Genomic DNA, 22,822 nt, shown 5'->3' on the forward strand with positions numbered 1-22,822 from the left:
GTGCCTGGCCACACGGGAGCTCTGTCCCTGATGGGCAGGTGGACAGTGGACATGTCCCCTTTGTGGTCCCAGTGCCTGGCCACATGGGGGCTCTGCCCCTTACGGAAAGAGGGTGACTGAACAAAAGATGAAGGGAGACCGGATCCCCCCTTCCAGGGGCCCTGCCCCTCACAGCTCCTGGCATGTGCCATGGCCCAGTGTGCATGTGGCCTGTAGTTGCCCACCACGGCCCCCAAGGTCAGCCCTGGTTCACGGGACAGGGTGACCAGGCCTTCGGTGGCTCCAGGTACTCATGGAGCAGGAGATATGTACTGTCTGCGTCACCGGAGCTGGTGAGAGGCCGCTGAGTCAAGCACCCCCACCGAGGAGTGGCTGCACACACTCCACACACACACACATGTGTGCCAGGGCGGCCTTGCCCAGGGACCCCCGCACACAGCCAGGTGGGGTCCCGGCCAGGCCAAGAGCTGACCTGCCCCCTATTCTTCCAGGGCCCATCCTCCCACCAGGGCACCCCTCATCGGCAACCAGCGCACCCCTCTCCTGTAGCGGGCCTCCACCCCCGCCTCCACCACCTGTCCCTCCCCCACCCACGGGGACCACCCCTCCGCCCCCGCCCCCACTGCCAGCAGGAGGTGCACAGGGGACCAGTCATGACGAGAGCTCCGTGTCTGGACTGGCCGCTGCCCTGGCTGGGGCCAAGCTGCGGAGAGTCCCAAGGGTAAGCAGGCCGGGAGGGTGGGCATGGGGTCGGACCCTCCCCCCATCCAGGACCAGCTCTGTGAGGCAGCCTGGCCTCTCTGGTGCTCAGGAGGGCACATGCTGCCTTAAGTGGAGGTGGCTGTGGACCCTCAGGTCCCCCAGCGGGTGGGGGGTGCTGTGCGGGAAGGGCAAGTGCAGAGCCATCTCAGGTCTCCTGCTGCAAGCCCCTCCTCTGCACTCTGCCCCACTGTGTCCTGAGACCATCCCCGGGCCAGGGCCCTTCCGAGCCTCGCCTCAGCCTGCTGTCCCCTCCCCAACACCCCAACCCTTCCTGCCACAGCCAGTCCTTTGGCCAGCTGCTGGCCTTGTCTTCTGGACATTGGTCTTCATGCCTGTGAACCCGGAAATTTGACTCAACAACCCCACCCAGTTCTCTTCCCTGGCTGCTATTTTAGATTCAGATGCATATACCCACTCATGGATACACATGCACACGTGTGTGTGCATGCATGTGCATGTGCTATATACATGTACCTGCCATAACGTACACCCGCGTACATGCTCACGTGGGTTCGCGTATTTCAGATGCACATGCGCGTGTGCTGTGTACATGTACCTGTCACATACATACACCCGCGTACATACTCCTGCGTGTACACACACACAGATTCACACAGAGATGGACACCCGTTCACGTGTCAGGTACATGTACTCACTCATGGACACACTCAGATTCACACGGCCTTCCTCTCCACCACACACTCCCTGCGCCCCCTGTCCACCACAGAGTCCTGAGACTAAAACAGCACCTCCTTTCCCTTCAGCCAGAAGATGCATCTGGAGGCCCCAGCCCCAGCGGGACCAAGACAGACCCCAACCGGGCGAGCAGTGGGGGTGGCGGAGGAGGCCTCATGGAGGAGATGAACAAGCTGCTTGCCAAGAGGTGAGCGTCCCCTGCCCTCGTCCTGGGGCTCCTTCCTGGTCCCCCGACTTCAGCCACAGAGACACTGATCGTTACACGCGCCCCTGCTTGAGGGGTCAGGGTCAGGCATCAAAGACAGCAAACCCCCACCTCCGTTGAATAAGCAGTGTCTTGTGCATGAGCCAGGGTCGCTGCATGACCGGCTCCTGATTGAGGGGCCTGGGTCCCAGGGCTGGGGCTGCCCACAGGCTCTGCAGTCAGTCTGTGAAGCGACCAGCCCTGTGGGTCGTCCCGGGGACACAGGGAAAGCTTTCTGACACGGGAGGCACCGAGGATGAGGCCCCCTGAGGAGACAGCCCCATCCACGTCCCAGGTGACCTCTGGGGCTCTGGCCCTGTCTCCACCCACATGGGGGCGTGCCGCCGGCGGTGGCTCCTGCTGGGCCCTCCCTCACTGGCGCTGTAGCTTTCTGTTGTCCCCAGGAAACCTGAGCAGATGGATCAGGCACACTACCTTTCCTGCAAAGCCTCGGCTTTGTCTTTTGCTGTGGCCTGGCAACAGGAAGCAGCGGTGTCTGATCACCTGACCCTGGTAGCCAGGAACCTCACCCTTCCGAGCACACCCCACCAGCCCCATTGACCCTCCCCAGCCTACTCTCACCCTGCTCCCTCCCCGAGACCCTCTGCTGCCCGGGCTTCATCCCCTTCCATCCAGGGTGGGAGGCTCATCCTTCTGAGCCCCCCAAGGGGGTGCATAGAAAACTGAGGAGCAAGGACGTTTGTCACCGCACCACCCTCTATTGCACCCCACACTGGACCAGGACAGCAGGCCAATGCCTGAGCCTCTACTGCCCGCAGCCCCCAGGGCCACACAGAGGTGGGCAGTTCCACGTGCTTGGCCAGGAGATGGAGGCTCTGGGCTGAGGAGGAGGAGGGTGTCACTGCAGAAAGAAAGTGCGAGGTGGGTGGGGTGGGCGGTAGGTGAGGTGTCACTTGTGTTGACAGCAGGGGATGGTGGGAGAAGGAATGTGTGAGGTCGTAAGAGCCCTGGCGCACAGAGGCCTTCAGCCCGTCCCAGAGCACCTCAGTAACTCCGGGGAGCCTGTGGCACAGCAATCTCCTAGAGCTCACCAACCCCCAGCCAGTGAGTTCCCAGTAACAGCCCTGCCCGGGACAGCTCAGCAGGCGAGGGCAAGAGCGGTTGTTGCTCTCGGAGAACAGAAGGGGAGATGCCCCAGGGCAGTCGGACAAACCACCAACCGCAAGCCACACTTGGATGAGGTTTTACGGAGGATTAGCTCTGAAAGGGGGGGCCAGCAGGGTGTCCCCGAGAGGCACTCTGCCAGCGTTCAGCAGCGAGTCCAGGAGGGATGGTAATGGCATTGAGAAGGCAGCGTCCCAGACCTTGCCGCCAGTGCGCCCCTCGTTAGTGTCCACGGAGCAGCATGGCCTGGTCAGGGTTGGGTGTTTCCAACATGAGCTGGCTGCACGGAGCTGCAAGAAGAGGCCTTGGAGCAGCCTGTTGGGAGACTGGCTGTCTAGGCAGAGGTAACGACATCTAGTCCACTGACCTTGGATATCCACCGCCCCACCCCACCCCACCCCACACAAAAAAAACAATAAAAACAGAAAATTCTGCCTGCCAGGGAGTCAGTGTTGGTTCATGGATACCCTATAGGACAGGGTAGAACTGCCCCTGTGGGCTTCTAAGACGGTTTCTCTTCATGGGAGTAGAAAGACCCTGTTCTCTCCTGCAGAGGGCTGGTGCTGGTGACTTTGAACTGCTGACCATGTGGATCACAGCCCAAAGCATAACCCCGCCCCCAGGTCTCTGGAAGCACAGAGGAGAAAAAAGTCAGGTGTGAGATGAGAGGCGGCCGTGGCCGTGGCTCGGAGCTGTGAGGAGGGAGGAAGCTTAGCGAGGCCTCCAGTGTTAGGAAGGACTCCTGGGTGTTGAAAATGACCCCATCCTTCCGGAGGAGAAGTAGGTCATCCCGCTCTGGAGGTGGGAAGGCTGAGGGAGGAGGCCCCTGGTGGGGACCCCATGGCTTCTGCCCTCACCACACAGCAGGCTGCTACACCCCCACTGGGCAGCACACCCCAGAAGTTTACAACAGCATGCACTGCGGGAGTCTCACAGAGCTTAAAGCCTCCCCCCAAAAAACAGGCTTGTATCAGGGTGTGTGTGTGGAGGGGGGGGGGGTGACCCTGCGGTGTTCCCTCCCTGCTGGTGACCACCCGGAGAGAGTCACATCTGTGGCCGCTGTGTCGGCCTCCTCGCTGAGGGTCTTCCTGCTGTCACTGGCCCTCCCCTTGACCAAGCAGAGACCAGTCTCTCCGGAGACAGCCTGTGTCCGTTCGTGAGGCCCGGCCCCGCCACCCTTGCTCCCAGAGGGGCAGCCAACTTCCCCTTGGTGTGTTTGCAGGGCAGGGCGAGGAGGGTGTCCCCCTGGTTGACTGCCTGATATCCAGGTGTCCGTCGGGGCAGTTGCGAGCTGCCCTTTCAGGGGAGTTTCCCGGTTCTTGTGGCGTCGGGGTCAGGCATTGGGCTGCTCACCACAAGGTCGGCAGTTTGAATCCACCAGCCATTCCTGGGGAGAACAGGAAGGCTTTCTACTCCAGAAGAGTATCCTGGGGAGAACGGGGGTGCTTTCTACTCCAGAAGCAAGTCCCCATCTCAGAAACCGACAGGGGCAGTTCCCCCTGCCCTGCGGGGTCGCTGTGAGGCGGCATCGACTCCAGGGCGGGGGTTGTTTGGTTTGGGGGTGTTGCAGAGTCGGGGGGTCACAGAAGAAGCGTTCCTCCCCAGCCCACAAGGCCAGTGGGGGCTGCTCCCCACCCCCTCCACCAACCAGGCTGTGGACGGACAACTCCCCTCACAGATGTCACCCAGAGAGCCCCCACCCCTGCCCTCACTGCCAAGCCATGGGCATCCTCGAAGCCAAGGGACCCTTTGGCCAGGCCTGGGGTGCATGCTCTGTGTGGGTGCAGAGACCTGTCAGGTGGGACCCTGGACAAGGTGCCTTCTTGCTGTGAGAAACGGGACCCTGGCGCCCACCCACGTCACAGGGTCCCCTGGGGGCCCGCGGGCTGGCATAGGAGTGGCTTCCTGCCTCGTTCTGAAGCCTCACCATGCGCTGAAGGCCACTCTCCTCCACCACTCCCCATGTGCAGGAGGAAAGCGGCCTCCCAGACAGACAAGCCGGCTGACAGAAAGGAAGACGAGAGCCAAACAGTAAGGCACCCCCCACCCCCACCCCCGTGACTCCCCTCTGAGGTGCTCCGCTTGGCCTGGGCCAGGGGTGGGGGGATACTCATCCCAAAGGCACCCTCCCTGGATGGGGTGAGGGCAGCGGCAAAACACCTTCCCAAGTGGGGGCTGACTGGGCAACAGGGACGAGCTGGGAGACCTGCGAACATCGGAAACCCCCACCTTTTCCTTTCCTTTCCAAACGTTTATTTTTCCAAAGATTCCGTCACCCCTGGAGGAGGAGCAGGGCAGCACTTCCTGGCTCCACCCCAGGTGTCCGAGCACCAGGCTTCCCCTGGTGGGACTGAGACCCCTTCAGTCCTGAGCTACAGGGGGCAGGCAGGTGGTCTACGGGGCAGACAGAGAAGGGCAGTACTCATGGGCAGCCTTGCTGACCTGATATCACCCCTCTGTGGGTCCCCACGCTGGGCTGTGTGGTGCCCACGCCCAAACCTTGAAATGGGAGCTCCGCCTGCCTGGAGCCCCCATCAGCCCAGCTAACCCCCCTGGAGACCAGGGCTCCTCTGTCAGGCCCTGCTCCCTAAGGAGGCAGGTGCCCGGGAGCCCAGCTCCTTCTCTGAGCTCCCTCTGTGGCCACACCTGAGTCCAGGAGGGCAGACCCTGGCTCCCGTCGCCCAGTCCTCCTGCTGCCCTGCCATGCTTTTTGGAATGGCAGAGGCTGGCGCAGAAGGTGGCCACACAGTCCCGGCACTGCGGCCTGGTCTCTGCCAGCAGCCCTGGGCCCTGCTGGGCCTCAGCTTTTCAACCCAGCACTGGCTCTGCCTGGAGGAGGACAAGAGCCATGTCCACCCTCAGGGCTTCGGGAAGAGAAGCCGCTGACCCCACAGCAGAGGGGAGGTGGGGGGGTGGCGGGTGCTGTTCTCTTCAGCTACATGACCGGCCAGGAGGCCCCGTCCACACCCACAGCTGGCCTCTGAGGAGGGTGCTGGCTGCGGGTGACCCGAGGGAGCAGCTCAAGGTGCTAGGGGGGTGGGGGGGCAGATTATGCTTCCACGAGCCACTTCCGTCCAAGCAGGTGGGGGACAGGAAGACCTTGAGCATCAGAACAGCCTCCTTGACGGCTGGCCCAGCAGGCATGCCCACCCTCAGCCCCCATGGGAGTCCAAGAGAGGAGAGGCCACTGAGCACCCCACTCACATTGCCAGGACCTGGGCTCAGGAGTCACACCCACACCAGCCCCACATAGCGTTGAGGGGGGAGCAGGGCAGGGGCACAAGGCCCCCCAGTCTGGGGGTGAGGGGGACGACAGGCCCTGGGGGTCCCCAGTGAGTGCTGCTCACTGTGACACTGCCCTGTAGAGGAGGAGTGGGGCCTGAGGACACCAGGTCTCCCTCTCCCTGCCCCCCGTCTGCCCATAGGTGGCATCAGGCCCCACCAGGAGAGATGCTTCTTTGTCAATAACGTTTCCTGCTTCTCTGACACTCACTCACTCGGTCAGTTTGGAACCCCCAGGCTGATCCCAAGTCCCTGCCCACCAGCCTTGCTGAGCTGACCGTGGAAGAGCCATCTGTGTTAGTCCAGGCGGACTCAAGAAACAAATTCATAGATACTCATCTGTGTGTCATAGAGAACTTCATATCAAAGAGCAGTTGAATATTGAGAAAGCATCCCAGCCCAGTCCAAATCAAGTCCCCAAGTCCAGTATTAGCCCACATGTCCGATACCGATCCATAAAGTCTTCCAAAGACTCATCAAACAGGGAGAGCACAGGCCACAGGGTGGACAGTCTCGTGGATTCAGTGGTGGTGGAAGCATCTCAACACTGGTGTGCGTGGGTCTCCACGTGGCTCCTCCAGCTCCAAGGCTCTGGCTGCATCAGCATAGCTCCATGTGGCTTGTCAGCAGGAATGTCTCACAGGGAGTGTGTCTCTGTCCCACCTCCAGCAGGCTATTTAGCTAAGGAGTTAGTGCCGCCAAATGAGATCAAGCTGCGACCTGATGGACAGGCTAAACTCCACCCCTGAGCTCTTAAGTCTCAAACTGACACCCGATGATGTGACTACCACACCATCTCTCTTCCTTTTCCAGGAAGACCCCAGCCCCTCGCCGTCACCAAGTACCCGCACAGCTGGTCCGCCTGCGAATGCCCCAGGTAAAGGCCTGCCTTCACGGGCAGCAGAGAGCCCTGGGAGGATGGCTGGGGTCTCCACACCCACGGCAGGCCCTGGGCAGGAGTGCCAGGAAGTGCTAGAGCAGTGGTTCTCAATCTGTGGATCTCGACCCCTTTGGGGGTCGAATGACCCTTTCACAGGGGTCTCCTCAGACCGTAGGAAAACACATATTTCGCAATATGTAATTGCATATTGTTTTGTGATTGATCGCTATGTTTTAATTATGAATGAAAAGATATCCTGCATATCAGATATTTACCTGACAATTCCTAACAGTAGCAAAATTACAGTTTTGAAGTAGCAACGAAAATAGTGTTATGGTTGGGGGGGCATCACAACATGAGGAACTGTATTAAAGGGTCGCAGCATTAGGAAGGTTGAGAACCACTGTCTATAGAGAGAACTAGGTCCTGTGTCCCCCAGGGGGCTGCCGCTCCACCACAGCTGGTCAGACAGACCGCCTGGCCCAGCCCCAGGTCCGGCCTGGCATCACATATCCAGTAGCAGACCATGGCGAAGGCCAGGGCTCTCAAGAATGTTCCGGGACCAGAAATGCCAACTGCTGGCTGGTTACACAGCTGGCTAGTCAGTCTCCCGCCATCAGAAACCACCCCACACTGCTCAGGTTCCTCCCTGAGGGACAGGATTGGGGGCGGTGATCCACCGAGTCAGTGCGGTGGGCTGATGGGAATGGAAAGCCCAGTCTTTCTCCCACGGAGCTGCTGGTGGTTTCCAACTGCAGACCATGGAGATCCCAGCCCGACGCTTAGCCACTACACCCCCAGGGCTCTGGCTCCAGGGTCCCTTTTGCACGATAGAGGGGTGCTGGCTGGCCGTCTGCTCCTGCCAGACCTCGTGCCCGAGCTAGCTCCATTGCTGGAGGCCCAGGTGTCTTCTCCCCTGCTCAGAAAACGGGGTCCGTGTGGTCACGGCTCAGCTCAAGGCCACGCCCTGGGGCCTGGAGGCCAGACCTGGCCCAGAGCGTGGTGCAGATCACCTGGCTCTGCCGAGGTCAGTCTCAGGCCGGGCCCAGGGCTTTCAACTTGCCCTCAGCCGCCATGTGTCGTCTGCCTCTCCACTCGTCCTGCAGGGCCTGCCAATCCGTCCAGTTCAACAACTCTTATTGTCAGTGTTGGGCCTGACTCATAGGGACCCAGTGCAGCCTCACAGTCCTGTGTTTGGGTCCATTGTTGCAGCCCCTGGGCCAACCCTCTCCTTCACTGCCCCTTCACTTTGCCAAGCACGACATCCTTCTCCAGGGACTCCTCATTGCCCCGTCTCGCCATCTCCACTTCTTTGTTTCTTTGGGGTTTTTGGAAATCATTTTATTGGGGGCTCTTACAACTCTTAGAGCAATCCACACATCCATTGTGTCAAGCACATTTGTACATTTGTTGCCATCAGCCTTTTTGAAACATTTTCTTTCTACCTGAGCCCTTGGTACCAGCTCCTTTTTTCCTCTCCCACCCCCGGGACCCCTCGGTAAATTATAAATTAGTATTATTTCCATGTCTGACACCCTCCGCTGGCTCCCATCTTCACTTCTGTTGTTGTTGTTGTTGTTCTTTGATGCTTGATACCTGATCCCTTCAACAGCTCATGGTCACACAGGCTGGGGTGCTTCTTCCATGTAGGCTTTGTTGCTTCTGAGCTAGATTGCCGCTTGTTTATCTTCAAGCCTTTAAGACCTTTGGGGTTTTTTCAGTAATCATTCTATTTCAACTCTTATCGCCAATCCATCCATCCATCCATAGTGTCAAGCATATTTGTACATTTGTTAACATCAACATTATCAAAACATTTGCTTTGTGCTTGAGCCCTTGGTATCAGCTCCTCATTTTCCCCCTCCCTCCCCGCTTCCCCCACCCACTGTGATTGAGACAACATAGAAAACTTTGAGGAGTGTGTTAACAGAGGAAAGTGGCTTCAGGAACTGGTTACAGAACTGACTCTATCACAAGATTCTCACATGTCCTTATGGATATTCGTCTGTGTGACTCCTTTCCCAGAGCACAGAATCACTTGCTCTGGGCCTCTTCCAACTTAAAGCCAACTTATGGGAGAGAGCAGAAGTGCCTCTTTGGTTTCCTAAGGGCTATGCATCTCTCCAGGGTAGACGGCCTCAAGCCGCACAGATGGGCTGACCTGGTGGTAAACACCCCAGTGCTTGACCAAACATACCACCTCAACTGCTTGTCTCTGGAGTGTAGCAGGGATGATGGGCTCACATTGGGAGCGTTTAAAGGGTTCACCTCTGGAGAAGGATCCAGTCCACTGACTTAATTCTCAAGTGTCCTTAAGATGGAAGGAAGCATCACCAGCCAGACGCAATTGTGCCCTCATTTAGGTGAGACGGAAACCCAGGGCTTCAGCTGGAGGGAAAGCTCTCTCACGGTTGAGTCCGGGTCATTTCCTTCTATCCATGCGCCATCTGAAACCCTGACCTCCCTTCTATTTGCGTGTGTCTGGGCATCAGCCTTACCTTGTTTCTAGGAACTGTGGGTGCAGAGACACCCCCCGATCCAGGTGTCTTTTGCTGGCTGTAGTTAGCGACCTACTCTATGTTCAATCACCTCTCTCCTAAAATCCCATGAGAGAAGAAAAGTTCTTGAGCCACACCCGGAGAATCTGCCTTTGTCCGCATTTCCTCAGGGTTCTGAGGGATGAGCTGTGTGATATCCCAGACACACCTGCCTTGGGGACATCTGACCCCCAGGTCTCAGGTCCTGCTGCTCTCTGCCCCATCTTCACTTCTAAGGACCATGCTAGCTGTGCTGCTGCTTCCGGGACAGCCCGCAGGTGCTTCTTCCTCCGCCTTCCCTCGTCACCATCCAGCCACCGCGCACATGGGGTGCCACTGAACACGGAGTGGGTCCGACACCCCTTCGTCCTCAGAGCGGCCCCTGTGCCCTTTCACAAAGGACTTGCCCGATGCAATGCACCATCTGGTGCCGTGGCAGCCGCTTCCAAGGACGTTGGCTGCATATCCAAGTCAAATGCAGTCCTTCCAACTTCTAACATCTCTCTCTGTTTGTTGTGACTGCGTCTGTTAATCCGGAGGTGAACGTCTTTGCTTGCTTGACCCCGAGGTTGACCCCATGACAGATGCTGCCATCTTCTGCATCTTCATCGGTAAAAGTGTCCAGTCCCCTTTGCTTTCAGCACATGAGGCGTGTCCACTGCATCGCACGGGCTGTTAGGGAGCCTTCCTCCAGCCCTGGGGCCCCCTTCCTCGCACTGTCCAGCTTCCCAGGTGATTGGCTCAGCATACAGAAGGATGCCACCCTGATGCACACCTTCCCTGAGTGTCCACTGGGTAGTCGTCCCTTGCTCTGTTCGTGTGGCTGCCGTTTGGTCCGTGTTCCTCGGGAACACAGTGACGTGTTTTTGAAAGGTGCACCTGGCACCAGCAAGGCAAGGGTACCCCTTGTTCCACGTCCTCTTCGGGATCCAGCCTGGACCTCCGGCAGCTCGCTCCCTTTCAGTGCACTGCTGAAACTGTTCCCGGGTGACCTGCGGCGAAGTCTCACTTGCATGGGGTATCCAAGATGGCGTTCTGTAGTTTGAGCATCCTGTGGGGTCCCCTTGCTTCGGGATGGGTACAAACAAGGCTCTTCCAGTCTGTCAGCCAAGTAGCTGCCTTCGTTATTTCTCGGCACAGATGAGTGAGTCTGTGTGCTCCGTGAGCTTGTTGAAAGGCATCCGTTGGGATTCCGTGGACTCAAGCCTGGCGTGTGGCTGATGCCGCCAGTGCAGCTTGGACTTCTTCCTTCAACACCTTTGGTTCTCGATCACGTGCTGCCTCTTAAAACGACTGACGTCAGCCGGTGCGTTTTGGCACAGCAGCTGGGCATGCACTCCATCTCCTGTGGATGCTTCCTGCATCTTTTAGTGTGTCACCCAGAAACCCTCCAGCCTCACAACTCGGGGCTGGGATGTCTCCTCAGCATGGATGTGCTGAGCACTTCTGGTGCTCTAACTCGGGGCGTTGTACATTTCATGAAACGCATTCCTTGGTATTCTTCTCAAGTTGCCTTGTGAAATTTCAACACATCCACTGACACCGGGGCTAGTTGCATCTGTCAATGCCAACAGCCAGCAGTACTGGTTAAATAGAAGCCAAACAAGGAAGCCAGCTTAATGCCCTGGCCGAGAAAGGGCTAGCTGACCATGTCTGGGGCTGACACGTGGCCGTCAGCAACAGGCCCACAGGGAGCCCGGGGTTCCAAAGGAAATAGCACAGGCTGTCGTGAATGTCGGCTGGGGGCTTCACTCTCTCCTCCGTGAGAGGGCCTCTGGCCACCGGCACAAGCCCCACTCGGGGCGGGGCCTGGACCATCTGGCTCATGTTCTGAGGAAGTGGGACCAGGGGGTGGGTCCTGCCCTGTCGGGGCGGGCGAACGTGGAGCCAGGAGTGAGCTCAGCATCATGCTATCCTGCCTGACGGGGTGGGGGTCCGGGCTGCCCCTTCGCCCTGACAGAGGCCGGCCGGAAGCCCTGGGAGCGCAGCAACTCTGTGGAGAAGCCGGTATCTTCATTGCTGTCCAGGTGAGCCTCCTGGGAACCAGGTAGGCCCAGCGGGCAGGTGGGCACTACCCCGACTCACCTGTCTGCTTCATTCCCTTGCCCTAGAACCCCGTCCGTGGCCAAGAGCCCCGAAGCTAAGGGCCCCCTCCAGTCACAGCCTCACCCTAGGTACTGACAACCCTCTGCCCATGTGTCCCCCACCCACCCAGGGCGCCTTTATCCCTCACTGCACTACTAACACCCCCTTCTCCTGCCCCCGTCTTGTCATTAACAAAGTGCTAAAGAGGGGTGTGTCCTTTCCAAACACTGGGGTGCTGGAGCCCGGGAGCACTCTGCAGTCACGTGGCCTAGCTCTCGGGGCCAGGGGAGGGGTGGCCAGAGGCCTGGGAGCAGAGAGAGAGCTAGGAGGCTTTCCCAGCCTTCACATCCCGGTCACTGCCTGCCCTTTGGGTTCACTCCTCGGGGAGCCTGCCCTGCCTCCAGACATACCAGCCATGCTACCTACACCTGGAGGTGGGTGACAGCAAGATGGAGTATTTGGAACTGAAGTTGTCCCCCATATCCAAGACAGCCACATACGTCCGTCAGCCAAGTATTGCCTTGAGCCTGTCCAAGAACTGACACAGAGCAGATGACCTTTGACCCTGGCCCCAGGACTGACAGGAGGGGAGGTGCAGCTGAAGCCTGCGGGTGCAGGGACACGGGAGGGGCCCCAGCCACCGGGCCAGCACCACATAGACAGACAGACAGCTGAGGGCTGCCTCCTGGGTGATGTGAGGAGGAGACCCGGAGCCAACAGGAAGGTGGGTGGCACTGGGCTCGGGACTTGGCCCACAGAGCAGCGGGCAGTGACCGGGCTGGCAGTGGCAGGGGCGAGGATGCCGTTTGGAGAGTGGGAGGAAGTTTGGGGTCTGTATGTGAGGAGCCGCGGTGAGCTTGAGGACAGGGTCCTGGAAGGAGGCTGGCAAGGCCTTGCCGCTGCCCCTGCCCCTTCGAGCTAGGAGATGAGGCTGTCTGTCTCCTCCCCAGAGGACTCTCCCCTCAGCATATTTGTAGGGCTTGAGTGTACAAGTGGGGAAACTGAGGCCCAGGGAGGGCAAGGTGTGGGGCTGCTGCCACGACACATCCGCTGGCCTGGTCCCTCCAGACTCAGCCAGAACCAAGCAGGCCATCTCTGGTGAACTCATCCAGAGGGAAAGAAGCACGGTCATCTTAGCCGGGCTCGGTCACTCTCCCAAGTGCCCCTCACCCAGGGCCAGCCTCTCCCCTGGGGCTCAGCCATGCTTGCTGCCCTGAGCCCATGGTCCCCACCCCCTCCTGCCCATGGAGAACCGTGGGTAGGGCAGAACAGGGGCCTGCCCTCTGAAGCCAGCCTGCCATGCTCGGGAGCTGCTCAGGTCCAGGAAGTTGGGCCATGGAGCATCTTCAGGGCACTGGCCGAGCCCCTGCCAGCACGAGGGGGTGTGTAGCATGCTCATGGTGCCCAAGCGCCAAGTTCTGGGGGCCATTGGGATCCTAGCCTGGTGGAGATTGGCAGTGGAGGCCAGTAGAAGAGTGAGCATATCTGTGTCTAAGAGGAGCTTCAGAAAGCCACAATGGGGGGCAGTGAGACTGGGTGCACCAGCACCCTCCCTACCCCAGCCATCAATCCCCAGCAAGGGGCACCACCCACCGTACCGGCCTCCCCGCAGGATGAAGCCGGCCGGGAGCGTGAATGACGTGGCCCTGGATGCCTTCGACTTCGACCGGATGAAGCAGGTGGGTGGTGTCCCTCATCCACCCGGGGCCACCAAGGAGCTGGAGTGGAGCCTGCCCCTTGAGCTCCCCAGGCATCGTCCCCCTTCTCCCAGCTGGGGAGGGAAGCCGCTGAGGGCCCGGGGCTGCGTGAGGGTGAGCACCGCCCGTCACTGGCTCGGTGGCTCTGTCCTCCCTCAGGAGATCCTGGAAGAGGTGGTCAGAGAGCTGCACAGAGTGAAGGAGGAGATCATTGAGGGTGAGTGGGGACAGGGGAGGAGGAGGTCATGGAGGGGGTGGGGTAGTCACCAGGGTGGGCACAGGATGGGGTCAGAAGAGGCAGGTGGCTGGGCCACCAGAGAAGAGGCTCCAGGGAAGACGCAGGTCTGTGTCTTGTGACTGCATTCTTTCTCGCCCACCCCATGTGCTAGTTGGGGAAACTGAGGCTCGGTGGGTTACAGGGTACATGGGCGCTGGGACCCAAGCCCAGCCCCTTCCCCTCCTTCTCCAAGGACAGTTGCAAAAACCAGACCACGGCCAGCCATCCTGCCACTTCCGACTCCCCACCACCACCACCACTTTCCCCAAGGAAGTAGCCAGCCAAGCCTTTCCTCCGTGCAACAGCGGGCTCCGCCCACCAACCTTTCCGCCAGGACCCAGCCCACCCACTCCCCCACCTCCCCATGGCTGTGGCTGTGAAAGCACCACCCTTTGCCCTGGGTTAGGGGCTACAGGGCAAACGCTCCTCATGGGCAGACGCTGAGGAATTCCAGGAATTCCATCTCTAAAAAGTCCGGAGGAGTCTGGGGAGCCATGCCTGGCAGGTGCAGTGGACTGGTCCCTGGGAGCGGCTGTGGTGGCTGAATGACGTGCTTGGCTGGCAGTGTGGCCCCGGCGGGGCTGGAGGCTTCACCAAGCACCCCACAAAGAGCCCCTGAATGACCTCAGGGCAGAGCCAGCAAGGAGCCTTCTTGTCCCAGGCAGGCACACCCGTCCTTCCGGTCCCCAAGCCTTGGTGCAGGCGCTCAGATCTGGAGCCAGAGGAAGGGGAAGCACCGCACCTGGGGCCGCCAGCGTCACCCGGGCAGAGAGTCAGGGCCCCTCCAGGCTGTCCTACTTGGGGGCAGGGGGGCGGGGCGGGGACACAGCCACACCTGCCCAAGCTCCTGTCCACCCAGTTGCCTTGGAAGGCTGGGAGATAGGGAATTCATGGGTAAAACTGGGAGCCCCAGGCCGACTATGGGGAATTCTGCCCTCCTGGCTGACACCCACCCAGGGGTCTCTCTTCTGACCTCCGGGACCAGGCCTTCTGCAGTGGGTGTGGCAGGATCTGGAGGGGTGGGGGTGGGTAGGCAGGGGCAGTACTGGTACGGACAGCTGCAGTGGGGGAAAGTTGGCAGTCAGCTCAGAACCTGTGCCAGGCCTATAGCTTACCAGTAAAAGGATCACAGGGGCCTCCGACCAGGCAGGGATCCTGGCAGGGAAGACCTGGGAGGGGAAGGGGCAGCTATTAGACCACACCTTCCTTAAGGTTCCCCATCAGAACACACAGCTCACTGTCTTTGACCTCAGGTGAGATGCTGTGTGTCCCCGCCCGGCAGGGTCTGTTTGGGGGCACGGGAAGCAGGTGGGAACCGCCCCTCCCCTGCCCTGCCCTGCTCCTGAGGCCCCTCTTGTCCTGTCCTGCCCGCAGCCATCAGGCAAGAGCTGAGCGGAATCAGCACCACCTAGCCAGCCCGCCGCCACCACCAGAACAGGAGCAGCCTCTCCTGAGAGCCGTCCACAGCGAGGGCCGTGCGATTCCTGGGTTTGATGTGGTTTTCATTTTTTTAGATTCTACCTGACAGCACCCACCGGCCTCCTCATCTCTTTTGTATTTTATATTTGCTTATTTAAATGTCTGTTTGTTCTGCCCCTCCAGCGAAGCCCCCCATCAATCGCCATCAGATGGCAGCCCCTAGAGGGCGCTCCGCCCGGGTGCCGCCCTTCCCCGCGGAAGCGTCCCTGCGGGTGTCCGTGTCCACATGGGTAATAAACTGTCCACTGTCCACTTGCCGCCGCGGCTCCTGCTCCTCCACACTACGCTCGCGCCGGGGCCTGAGGGGGCCGAAGCAGCCTCGGAGGTGGGACTCCAGGCAGAAGGGGATTGGTAGGCTGCCTGCCTCCCACTATGCCCCTCCTGCCACCCCGGACCACACAGTGGCCAGCAGCAGCAGCAGGGGGTCTTGGGACCATCTCTGCTCCACGGTCACTGAACCTGTTCTCAGTCCAGGCTGCTGCCCTCAGACCCCTGAGGTGGGAGTGTCGGGGAGGTGTAGGGCCCTGGGTCAGATTGACTCCTTGACCACGCTCACCGGCAGGGCAGCACTTTGGACCCGCAGCCCCAGCCTGGCCTACCCGCTGTGTGCACAAGGAGGGACTGGGCTCAAAGTTCTCTGGAAGTTGCCGGTCCTACAGGCCCAGCAGGCTAAACCACCTCGGGACAGCGGTACCTGGCACTGGAAGGCCTCTCCCCCAGCAGCACCTGGCTTAGCAACCCCACACCCACCCCTAGGTCCACTGACCCCACCTCAGGCCAGGGCCCTTGGGCTCCCACCTGTTGCCTCACCTGCTCATCCCCGGACCTGTGGTACCTGTTCCTTGAGAAGCCTATCACCGCCGCACTCCGGTGAGGTCTGAGCTGCTGGACCCCAGCCATAAGCCTTCCATCCATCCATCCATTGAGGTCAGGGATGGCCAGACTGGGAATGAGGGGTGCCCTGCTCTCTGCTCAGGGGCTCGTATCCAAAACTCTATCCCCACCCCAAGGCAGAAGCAGAGGACACCAGCATGTGATGCAGATGCAAGGACACACGTTTGGGGACCTGAGAGCCAGGCGACCCCATAGCACAGTCCCAGGGCTGTGAGAGAAAGCACTGAATTTAATGTGGGTCTGGGACACTGAACAGAGAGGCCTGGGAGCCCGTGGGGCTGGGACCCCAAGAAAAAAGACCAACAGGTCGTGGAAATGGTGATGGTCAGCGGAGCAGGGAGGGCCAGCCTCATCCAGGACAGCAGGGCCACACACTGCCCCTGGACAAGAGACTGGAGCATCAGCCAAAGGCACTGGGACAAAATGCAGCCAGACCAGTTCTGGGGTGCTGGGCACAGGTGGGGGCTGCTGACCCATGGCTGCACCCATCACAGGCCGCTGTCTGCCAGCTTGTACTCCCGCTTCACCCTGGCATAGGGCCCCAGCGAGTCCTCAAACACGAAGTCCCAGAGGACCTTCAGCCAGGAGTGGTGCTGCGGCAGGTGGTCGTAGTACTCGGGGGCTATCTTCCGCACCTGCAGCGAAGCGGGCAACCGTCAGTGGTTCTTCTGGGGCCGCCCCCTCCGGCCTCCCACCCACTGCTCCTCAGCTCAGGTGAAGGGGACTTGGGCCTGCTGAGCCCAGGGTCACAGGGGGGCACCAACAGCTCTCCCCACCCAGCCTGCCCAAGAGGTTGGTGGGGGTCCCACAGCTGAGGCGCCACTGCCGAGCCCTTTGGGCCCCTGCAGAGCAGAGGACAGTGACTGTCGTCTGTCCCTCTGCCCACCTGTCCAGGCTTGGTGCCTGCCATGCCGAGGCCGAGCCGGAAAATCTCTACCGGCAGTTAGCTACATGTATGCATGAGGCACATTCACCAACATGCTAACACATACACACACAGTAAATGCACGTGCACGCAGGTGAATAGTCACCTGCATTATGCACATGGACACTAACGTGTACACATGTCTAACATGTTAGCACATACATGGACAAATAAGCGAATACCTGTGTACTTGTAAAATGTGTGCATGTAGGGCACACTCAGACATGCTAACATGTACGAACATTAGTGCACATGTGCATACACACTTCCATGCATGTGCAAAGTGTACACACATGGATATACTCAATACCACGCTAACACATGCAAGCAGGTGGGCACATCAAGTACCTACACACGTACATATGGGGCATGCCAACATATTAGTACATGTATGCACAAGCCATAAGCATAGGCGTCTGTACGCACACAATGGTACATGCATGGGCAAACATGAACAACTGCATGTGTGTATACACGTGAATGCAGGGGGCATGCCAACTCTTGCATGTATAGTACACATGCAAGCAGATTAACATAGGCAGCTACACTTTTGCACACAAAATGAGTACACATGGGGTATACTCACCAACATGCTAACACATCATTGTGCTCATTGGCAAGCAAGTGAACATGCTCACATGCACGTGCATCACACACTTGAGCAGGGGCAGGCATAGTCCCATACTGTGTGCCCATACTTCCGGGCACCCTCCCTGCCTCACACACCCGTCCCCATCCCCTCCACAGTGGCCATCCTGGCCTCTTTAACTGGCCGGACACTGGCAAACTGCCAAGTCTGAACACCTGGGCCCCTCCCACTTCCTCTCAGCAGAAATTCTGCAGTCTCCTCCTCAGGAGCTCGAGCCTGCCCTGTCCTCAGCCACCTCAAACAGCTCTGCAGCCAGTGTTGGCGAAAGCCACCTTCACACCTGGCCTTCTGACAAGCTGGGACTGGGCACAGACAGGGCACTCAGCTCACCTAGGACCCAGTAAACTGAGCAGGGCCCAAGCACCCTGGGCTGGAACGTGCCTCTGGGGACCGAGCCCCCGAGTGGCCGGGCATCCCCCCACCTCTGCCTCGGGGCCTAGAGTCATCACTGGGCCACTCCGCAAGCCCCCTGGGGCCCACCCAGCACCGTACCAGTGGCAGGTTGCAGCCAGGGATGCTGGGAAAGTCGTGGTGCTCCATGTGGTAGCCCACATTGAACGTGATGCAGTTGAGCGGCCCGTAGTAGGAGTAGGTCTCGTAGCCCTTGCGAAACATGTAGTGCTCGGCCACAAAGTGGCCCGAGAAGGGGTGCAGGCCCAAGCCCAGCAGTGTGCTGGCTAGCAGGTAGACCACAGGCTTGAGCCCCCAGAGGGAGAAGATGGCAACATTGGTGATGAGCTGCGCCAGGGCATTGAGCACCTCCATGCCGGTTATGGCCTTGGGGTTCATGCAGAGCGGCCGCAGGGAATAGAACAGCGGCTGAAGGGCCAGCCAGAGCAGCTTGCTGGCTGGGCGGTTGAAGAGCCAGCCCTCCAGGTGCGTGGGCACATCCATGTCGAGCCCGTCGCCGCCCAGGTAACGGTGGTGGTCTATGTGGTACTTCTTGAAGGAGGCCGAGTAGGGCAAGCCAATGGGCAGGTTGGCAAAGATGGCAAACCAACGGTTATAGGCTGGGTAGCTGGTGCCAAAGGCAGTGTTGTGGGAGATGTCGTGGATGGCCAGTGTCAATGAGTGGTTCACGCAGCCGCCGACAACATAGGCCCAGAATAAGAGCCAGCGCCAGGACAGGTTCTGCACCAGGTAGCAGGCCAGCAGCTGTGCCAGCACCAGACCGGTCACCGTCCACTTGATGTGTGGGTCCGGCCGCATCAGCGTCTTGATGGCCGGGTACTTGGCTGTGGGTGAGAGCAGAGGGGAATGGTGAGCATGTGCCAACCCCCAGCTGGATGCCGTGACCCCCCTCCTTCCAGCTTCTATTTCCTCTATCTCCTCCGCCCCCTTCCGTCCCCATCTTTCCTTCCTCCCAAGACTCCAAGCCCCAAGAAATGACAGGGACTGGAATTGCCTCCGCCTCCACCACCCCGCTCCCGGCAGCCCCACTTGTCCCAAGAAATATAGCTCCTTAGAAGTGAGGACCTGGTCAGGAGGGACTGACCAGTCCCTGGAGAAGGACATCATGCTTGGTAAGGCAGATTGGTGGCAAAAATGAGGAAGACCATCAACTAGAGGGGTCAGTGTTTCCCACAGTGGGTGGGAATGGCCCTCCCTGGGGGCCTGCAGAAGCAGAGACCCACCCATCATCCTGGATAAGGGGCAGAGCTAAAGCACACGTCTCTCCTTGCCACAGGGCCCTAAGTTGTTTTCTGTTTCTGATTTTCTGAAGAGGCTCGTAGATCAAGTGAGTCTGGGGCCTGTGAGACGGGGCATGCAGGGGGAGCAGCAATGAGCCTGGACCTGGCAGCTGTGAGCACTGCTCCTACCCCCCACCCTCGAGGCTTTACGGGCTCACCAGTGCTCAGAGCTGACAAGTGTGTGCGGTGCGGTGTGGGATGTGGTGTGTGTGAGAGAGTGAGACCAGGATGCTGGCAGAGACCAAGTGGAGCCGAATGTGGAGACCTGGGCAGGACTCTGAGGGTGGGGACCGCCGGGAGGGCTCCAGCTTTGTTACAAGCGTCCCGGTTCTACAGACGCCGTGGTCTGCAGGAGCGCGGTCAGACCGTGGTGGCTGCAGGAAACTGCGCTTTTCTGTATTTTGTTTCACAGAAGAGGAACACACCAGCAGGGAGCGGCTTCCTGGGCGGAGAGGCGGCCCTCCCTGCAGGGCAAGGCCACTGGGCACTGGGACCACAGGACACTGGCAGGGATAGGCAGCGGCCCTTTCTAGAACCCTCTGCGGCTACTTGGTGGGAAGGGACGAAAGTGGCAGCAGGTTTGGCCTGGTGGGCGGAGGTGGGGGTGGGGCCTGGTCTCAGACCCCAAGGTAAGAGCCCACAGCCCTCAAGAGAAGAAGCCAGCACCTTCATGTACAGCTGGGGACACTGAGGCCAGGACACCCTGGTTGGTCAGCACTGGTGGCCAGGGTCAACAGCTTCCCTGTCCTGCCTGCCAAGCCCCTCTCCAGTGCCACCAGGGAAGGGGTCATCCAGACGGAGGTGGGGTCAGCTCAGGTTCCTTGGCAGAGACACGGGGCAGGGGAGGGAGTAGCCAGCCAGAGGTCTCCATCAGCCAAACCCTTCACCACCTCTTGGCCCCAGGCTCCACAGGTGGGGAGACGGAGGCATGGAGCAGGCCTGCCCAGGACAAAGGTGGCTGGCCTGGCCTGCAGGTGCGTCCCTGCCTCCTCGCCAGGGATGTCCTTGGCTGGGGGAGGCCCTACCTTCTGCCAAGGGGCCAATGACATCTCTCCAGAGACGCCCCACCTGCCTCCACCCATTCTGGCCCCAAGGCTCACTTGGGGAACCTTGCTGGAAAGCAGGTGGTGTCTCGAGTGTACCACAGGGGACCCGGCTCGTTGGAGATGGTCGTGTGCAGGTGTGGGAAGAGAAGGGAGTGAACAAGGGAGATGCTGCCCCCAAGAATTGGGCGACTCCCAACGTGGACCAGTACAAGCAGGGCCTCAGGCCAGCTGGCCCCGCCGGGAAGCTGGGGCTGGGCACTGATAGCCCCTTTCTGAGCCTCAGTTTCTCCAGTGGACATGGCAAGAGATGCCATGGCTCACGGAGTATTTGTCCCCAGAAGTGATACAGCCCATGACTGGTGAGAGAGACAGGTCCCTTATCCTGCAAAGGCCCCAGTGACCCCTCCACCTCAGGCCCAGGGTGTGAATCCCAGCTGTCCCACACTACTCTGAGGTCGGGGCTGAGCGCCCACGTAGCCCCCAGCAGGCGGCAGAGCCAGGGCACCCACAGTCCAGTCTCTGTGTGCAACGGCACCTGCGGCTGGACGCAGCCACTACCACCAGGTCATACACACACACACACACACACACACACACTCAGCTTCAGACCCCAAAGTCCTGTCCCAGAACTCAGGCCAAGGACACCCCCAGGGAGGTAGGCAGGGAACTCTTGGAAAAGCAGTACAGAGCGCTGTGGGCCCACCCTGCAAAACCTCAGGGTCCCACAGTCTGAGGGGAGAGCTGGGGCCCATCTGCAGACCCTCAGGGGTCTGGAGTCTGGAAAAGAGGCATTCGGGTGCGAGCTAGGGTTCGGGGTTTCAATCCTGACTCCAGCTCGTTTCGGCACTGGACGGGACCCTGGGAGGCGTACTGAGAAGGCCTGGATCCCTGAGCTGCTGCGTGCTGTGAGAACCACTCACCCGGGCGAGGTGTTAGACCGATGACGGTGGACAGGAAGGTGGGTAATTAGGGTGATTAATTGGTATCCTCCCGGCCCTGCCCTTGTTGCCTAAACAGCCACCCTGGAGCTGGAAGGAGACCTGGGGATTCTGGGCCACTCTCGGGAGGGCAGGATGGCGGATAGGTGCCGTAAACCAAGACAGAGGGCCCTTTACAGGGTGGCAAATGGTGGTCACCATGGCAGAAGGACTCCCACAGATGCCAGGTGCCCCCACGGTGGCAGCTTGCCTGCTGCTGCAATGGTGGAAGCTAGGCCCACCGGAACTCAAATCCCAGCAGGGTGACCAGGTCTAAGGCCTGGTGCTCTTCTGAACGATCCACCCTATGGGTCCTATGGGATCAAACTGATCGCAGCAGCTCAAAATACTGCCTAGGGACCCAGAGGGGGCCGCCAGTGGATGGTCAAGGGGTGGGGGGAGGGGGGAGCAGTGAGAGAAGGGGGCGAGGGGGACTCCCAGCTCAATGAACCCCACCCATGTCGCTCGCCTGCCTGTGAAGAGGCCGATGGGTTGGTCCGGCCCCCACCACAACAATTGAACAAGACTAAAAGCATGCTTCTACAGGTCTGTGACTGTCGTCCGAGCCCAGCTGACCGAACGGGGTGACCCTTCAAAAGTGACTTAGCGGGCCCTTGCCTCAGTTTCCCCTTCTGAGAAAAACAGTGTCTGGGCAAAGTCATCTCTGTGTTCCGGCTCAAGCAAGCAGTTAGAAAAGTCACCCCTTTCCCCTGTCACAGGGGAACAGGTGGGACCGCCCCCTAGGACGGGGGGCACAGATGACAGGACTGCTGCCACAGTGGAGCCCCGAACACAGGGCGCTCAGAAATGGCCCAGGACCAGGCACCATGCTGCTCTGTGGGCATAAAAAACCAAGCCAGCAAATTCGCTGCCATCGAGGGGATTTGACTGCCGTGTACAGGACGGCGCAGAGGTGCCCCCTGAGGGTTAGGATTGAGGCTGCAAACCTTCATAGGGGCAGACAGCCTCATCCTCCCCAGAGTGGCTGGTAGGTTTGAACTGCTGACCTTGAGGGGAGCATCCTGGTGCCTAACGTGCTGAGCCACCAGGGCACTGGCTGTAGCGGGGTGGGGTGGGCGTCACTCCTGAGCCAACTCGACAACCCAAACACGCCCCAGTCTCTGATCTGGGGCATCTTTTGGGGTCAGGGGAGGACACTTGCTCACCAGCTGGCTGTCAGATGTGGTGATGCTAAGGGGTTACCCAGAGACCCGTGCATCGGCAGAGCAGAAGAGGGTGGCAAAGCAGAAGGTCCACATGAGGCCAGCGAGGAGGTCTGGGTGATGGAGGAGGGGCCCCCTTTCCCAGAATGCAGTGGTCCTGGGAAGCCGGACTTGCCCCCTGGAGCCTCCGGAGACCCACGTCAGTCCTGGGACCTCAGAATCGGTTCGGGCCACCAAGTGTGTGGTTGTCATTACAGTGGGAGAGGAAGAGCCAGGATGCCCCCACCTGGCCCCACCCAGTCCCCCCACCCCAAGGCCAGCACGGCCCCCCTCCAGGAGAGGGCACCTGGAGGCCGGTGCTGCAGCAGATGGGAAGGGCAAGTGCTGGCTGGAGCCTGCCCCAGGGGCCCGGG

The 22,822-nt window shown here is 59.9% G+C and overlaps 2 protein-coding genes across 4 annotated transcripts in view; one reads left to right on the plus strand and one right to left on the minus strand.

Annotated features, from left to right (window-relative positions):
• Positions 1–15,321, plus strand: part of EVL (Enah/Vasp-like) — a 91,579-nt gene extending 76,258 nt beyond the window's left edge. For 2 of the 3 annotated variants that reach the window (XM_013003727.3, XM_045288202.1), the window contains exons 6-14: positions 492–721; positions 1,527–1,645; positions 4,798–4,858; positions 6,923–6,986; positions 11,487–11,553; positions 11,638–11,700; positions 13,224–13,290; positions 13,468–13,525; positions 14,960–15,321. In XM_013003727.3, coding sequence (XP_012859181.2) covers positions 492–721; positions 1,527–1,645; positions 4,798–4,858; positions 6,923–6,986; positions 11,487–11,553; positions 11,638–11,700; positions 13,224–13,290; positions 13,468–13,525; positions 14,960–14,997 — 767 coding nt within the window. In that variant the 3' untranslated portion in view covers positions 14,998–15,321. The remainder of the gene's footprint in view (positions 1–491; positions 722–1,526; positions 1,646–4,797; positions 4,859–6,922; positions 6,987–11,486; positions 11,554–11,637; positions 11,701–13,223; positions 13,291–13,467; positions 13,526–14,959) is intronic. The other variant, XM_045288203.1, reaches the window with a different exon arrangement.
• Positions 15,322–16,167: 846 nt separating this feature from the next.
• DEGS2 (delta 4-desaturase, sphingolipid 2) overlaps positions 16,168–22,822 on the minus strand; it is a 17,818-nt gene continuing 11,163 nt past the window's right edge. The window contains exons 2-3 of the mRNA XM_004699116.2: positions 18,025–18,767; positions 16,168–16,593 (exon numbers count right to left, since the gene is read on the minus strand). Of these exons, the coding sequence (XP_004699173.1) occupies positions 16,447–16,593; positions 18,025–18,767 (890 nt within the window). The 3' untranslated portion in view covers positions 16,168–16,446. The remainder of the gene's footprint in view (positions 16,594–18,024; positions 18,768–22,822) is intronic.

Source organism: Echinops telfairi, unplaced genomic scaffold, assembly GCF_000313985.2.
Source record: "Echinops telfairi isolate 266 unplaced genomic scaffold, ASM31398v2 ScPeMD7_18;HRSCAF=68, whole genome shotgun sequence".
Classification (NCBI taxonomy): domain Eukaryota; kingdom Metazoa; phylum Chordata; class Mammalia; order Afrosoricida; family Tenrecidae; genus Echinops; species Echinops telfairi.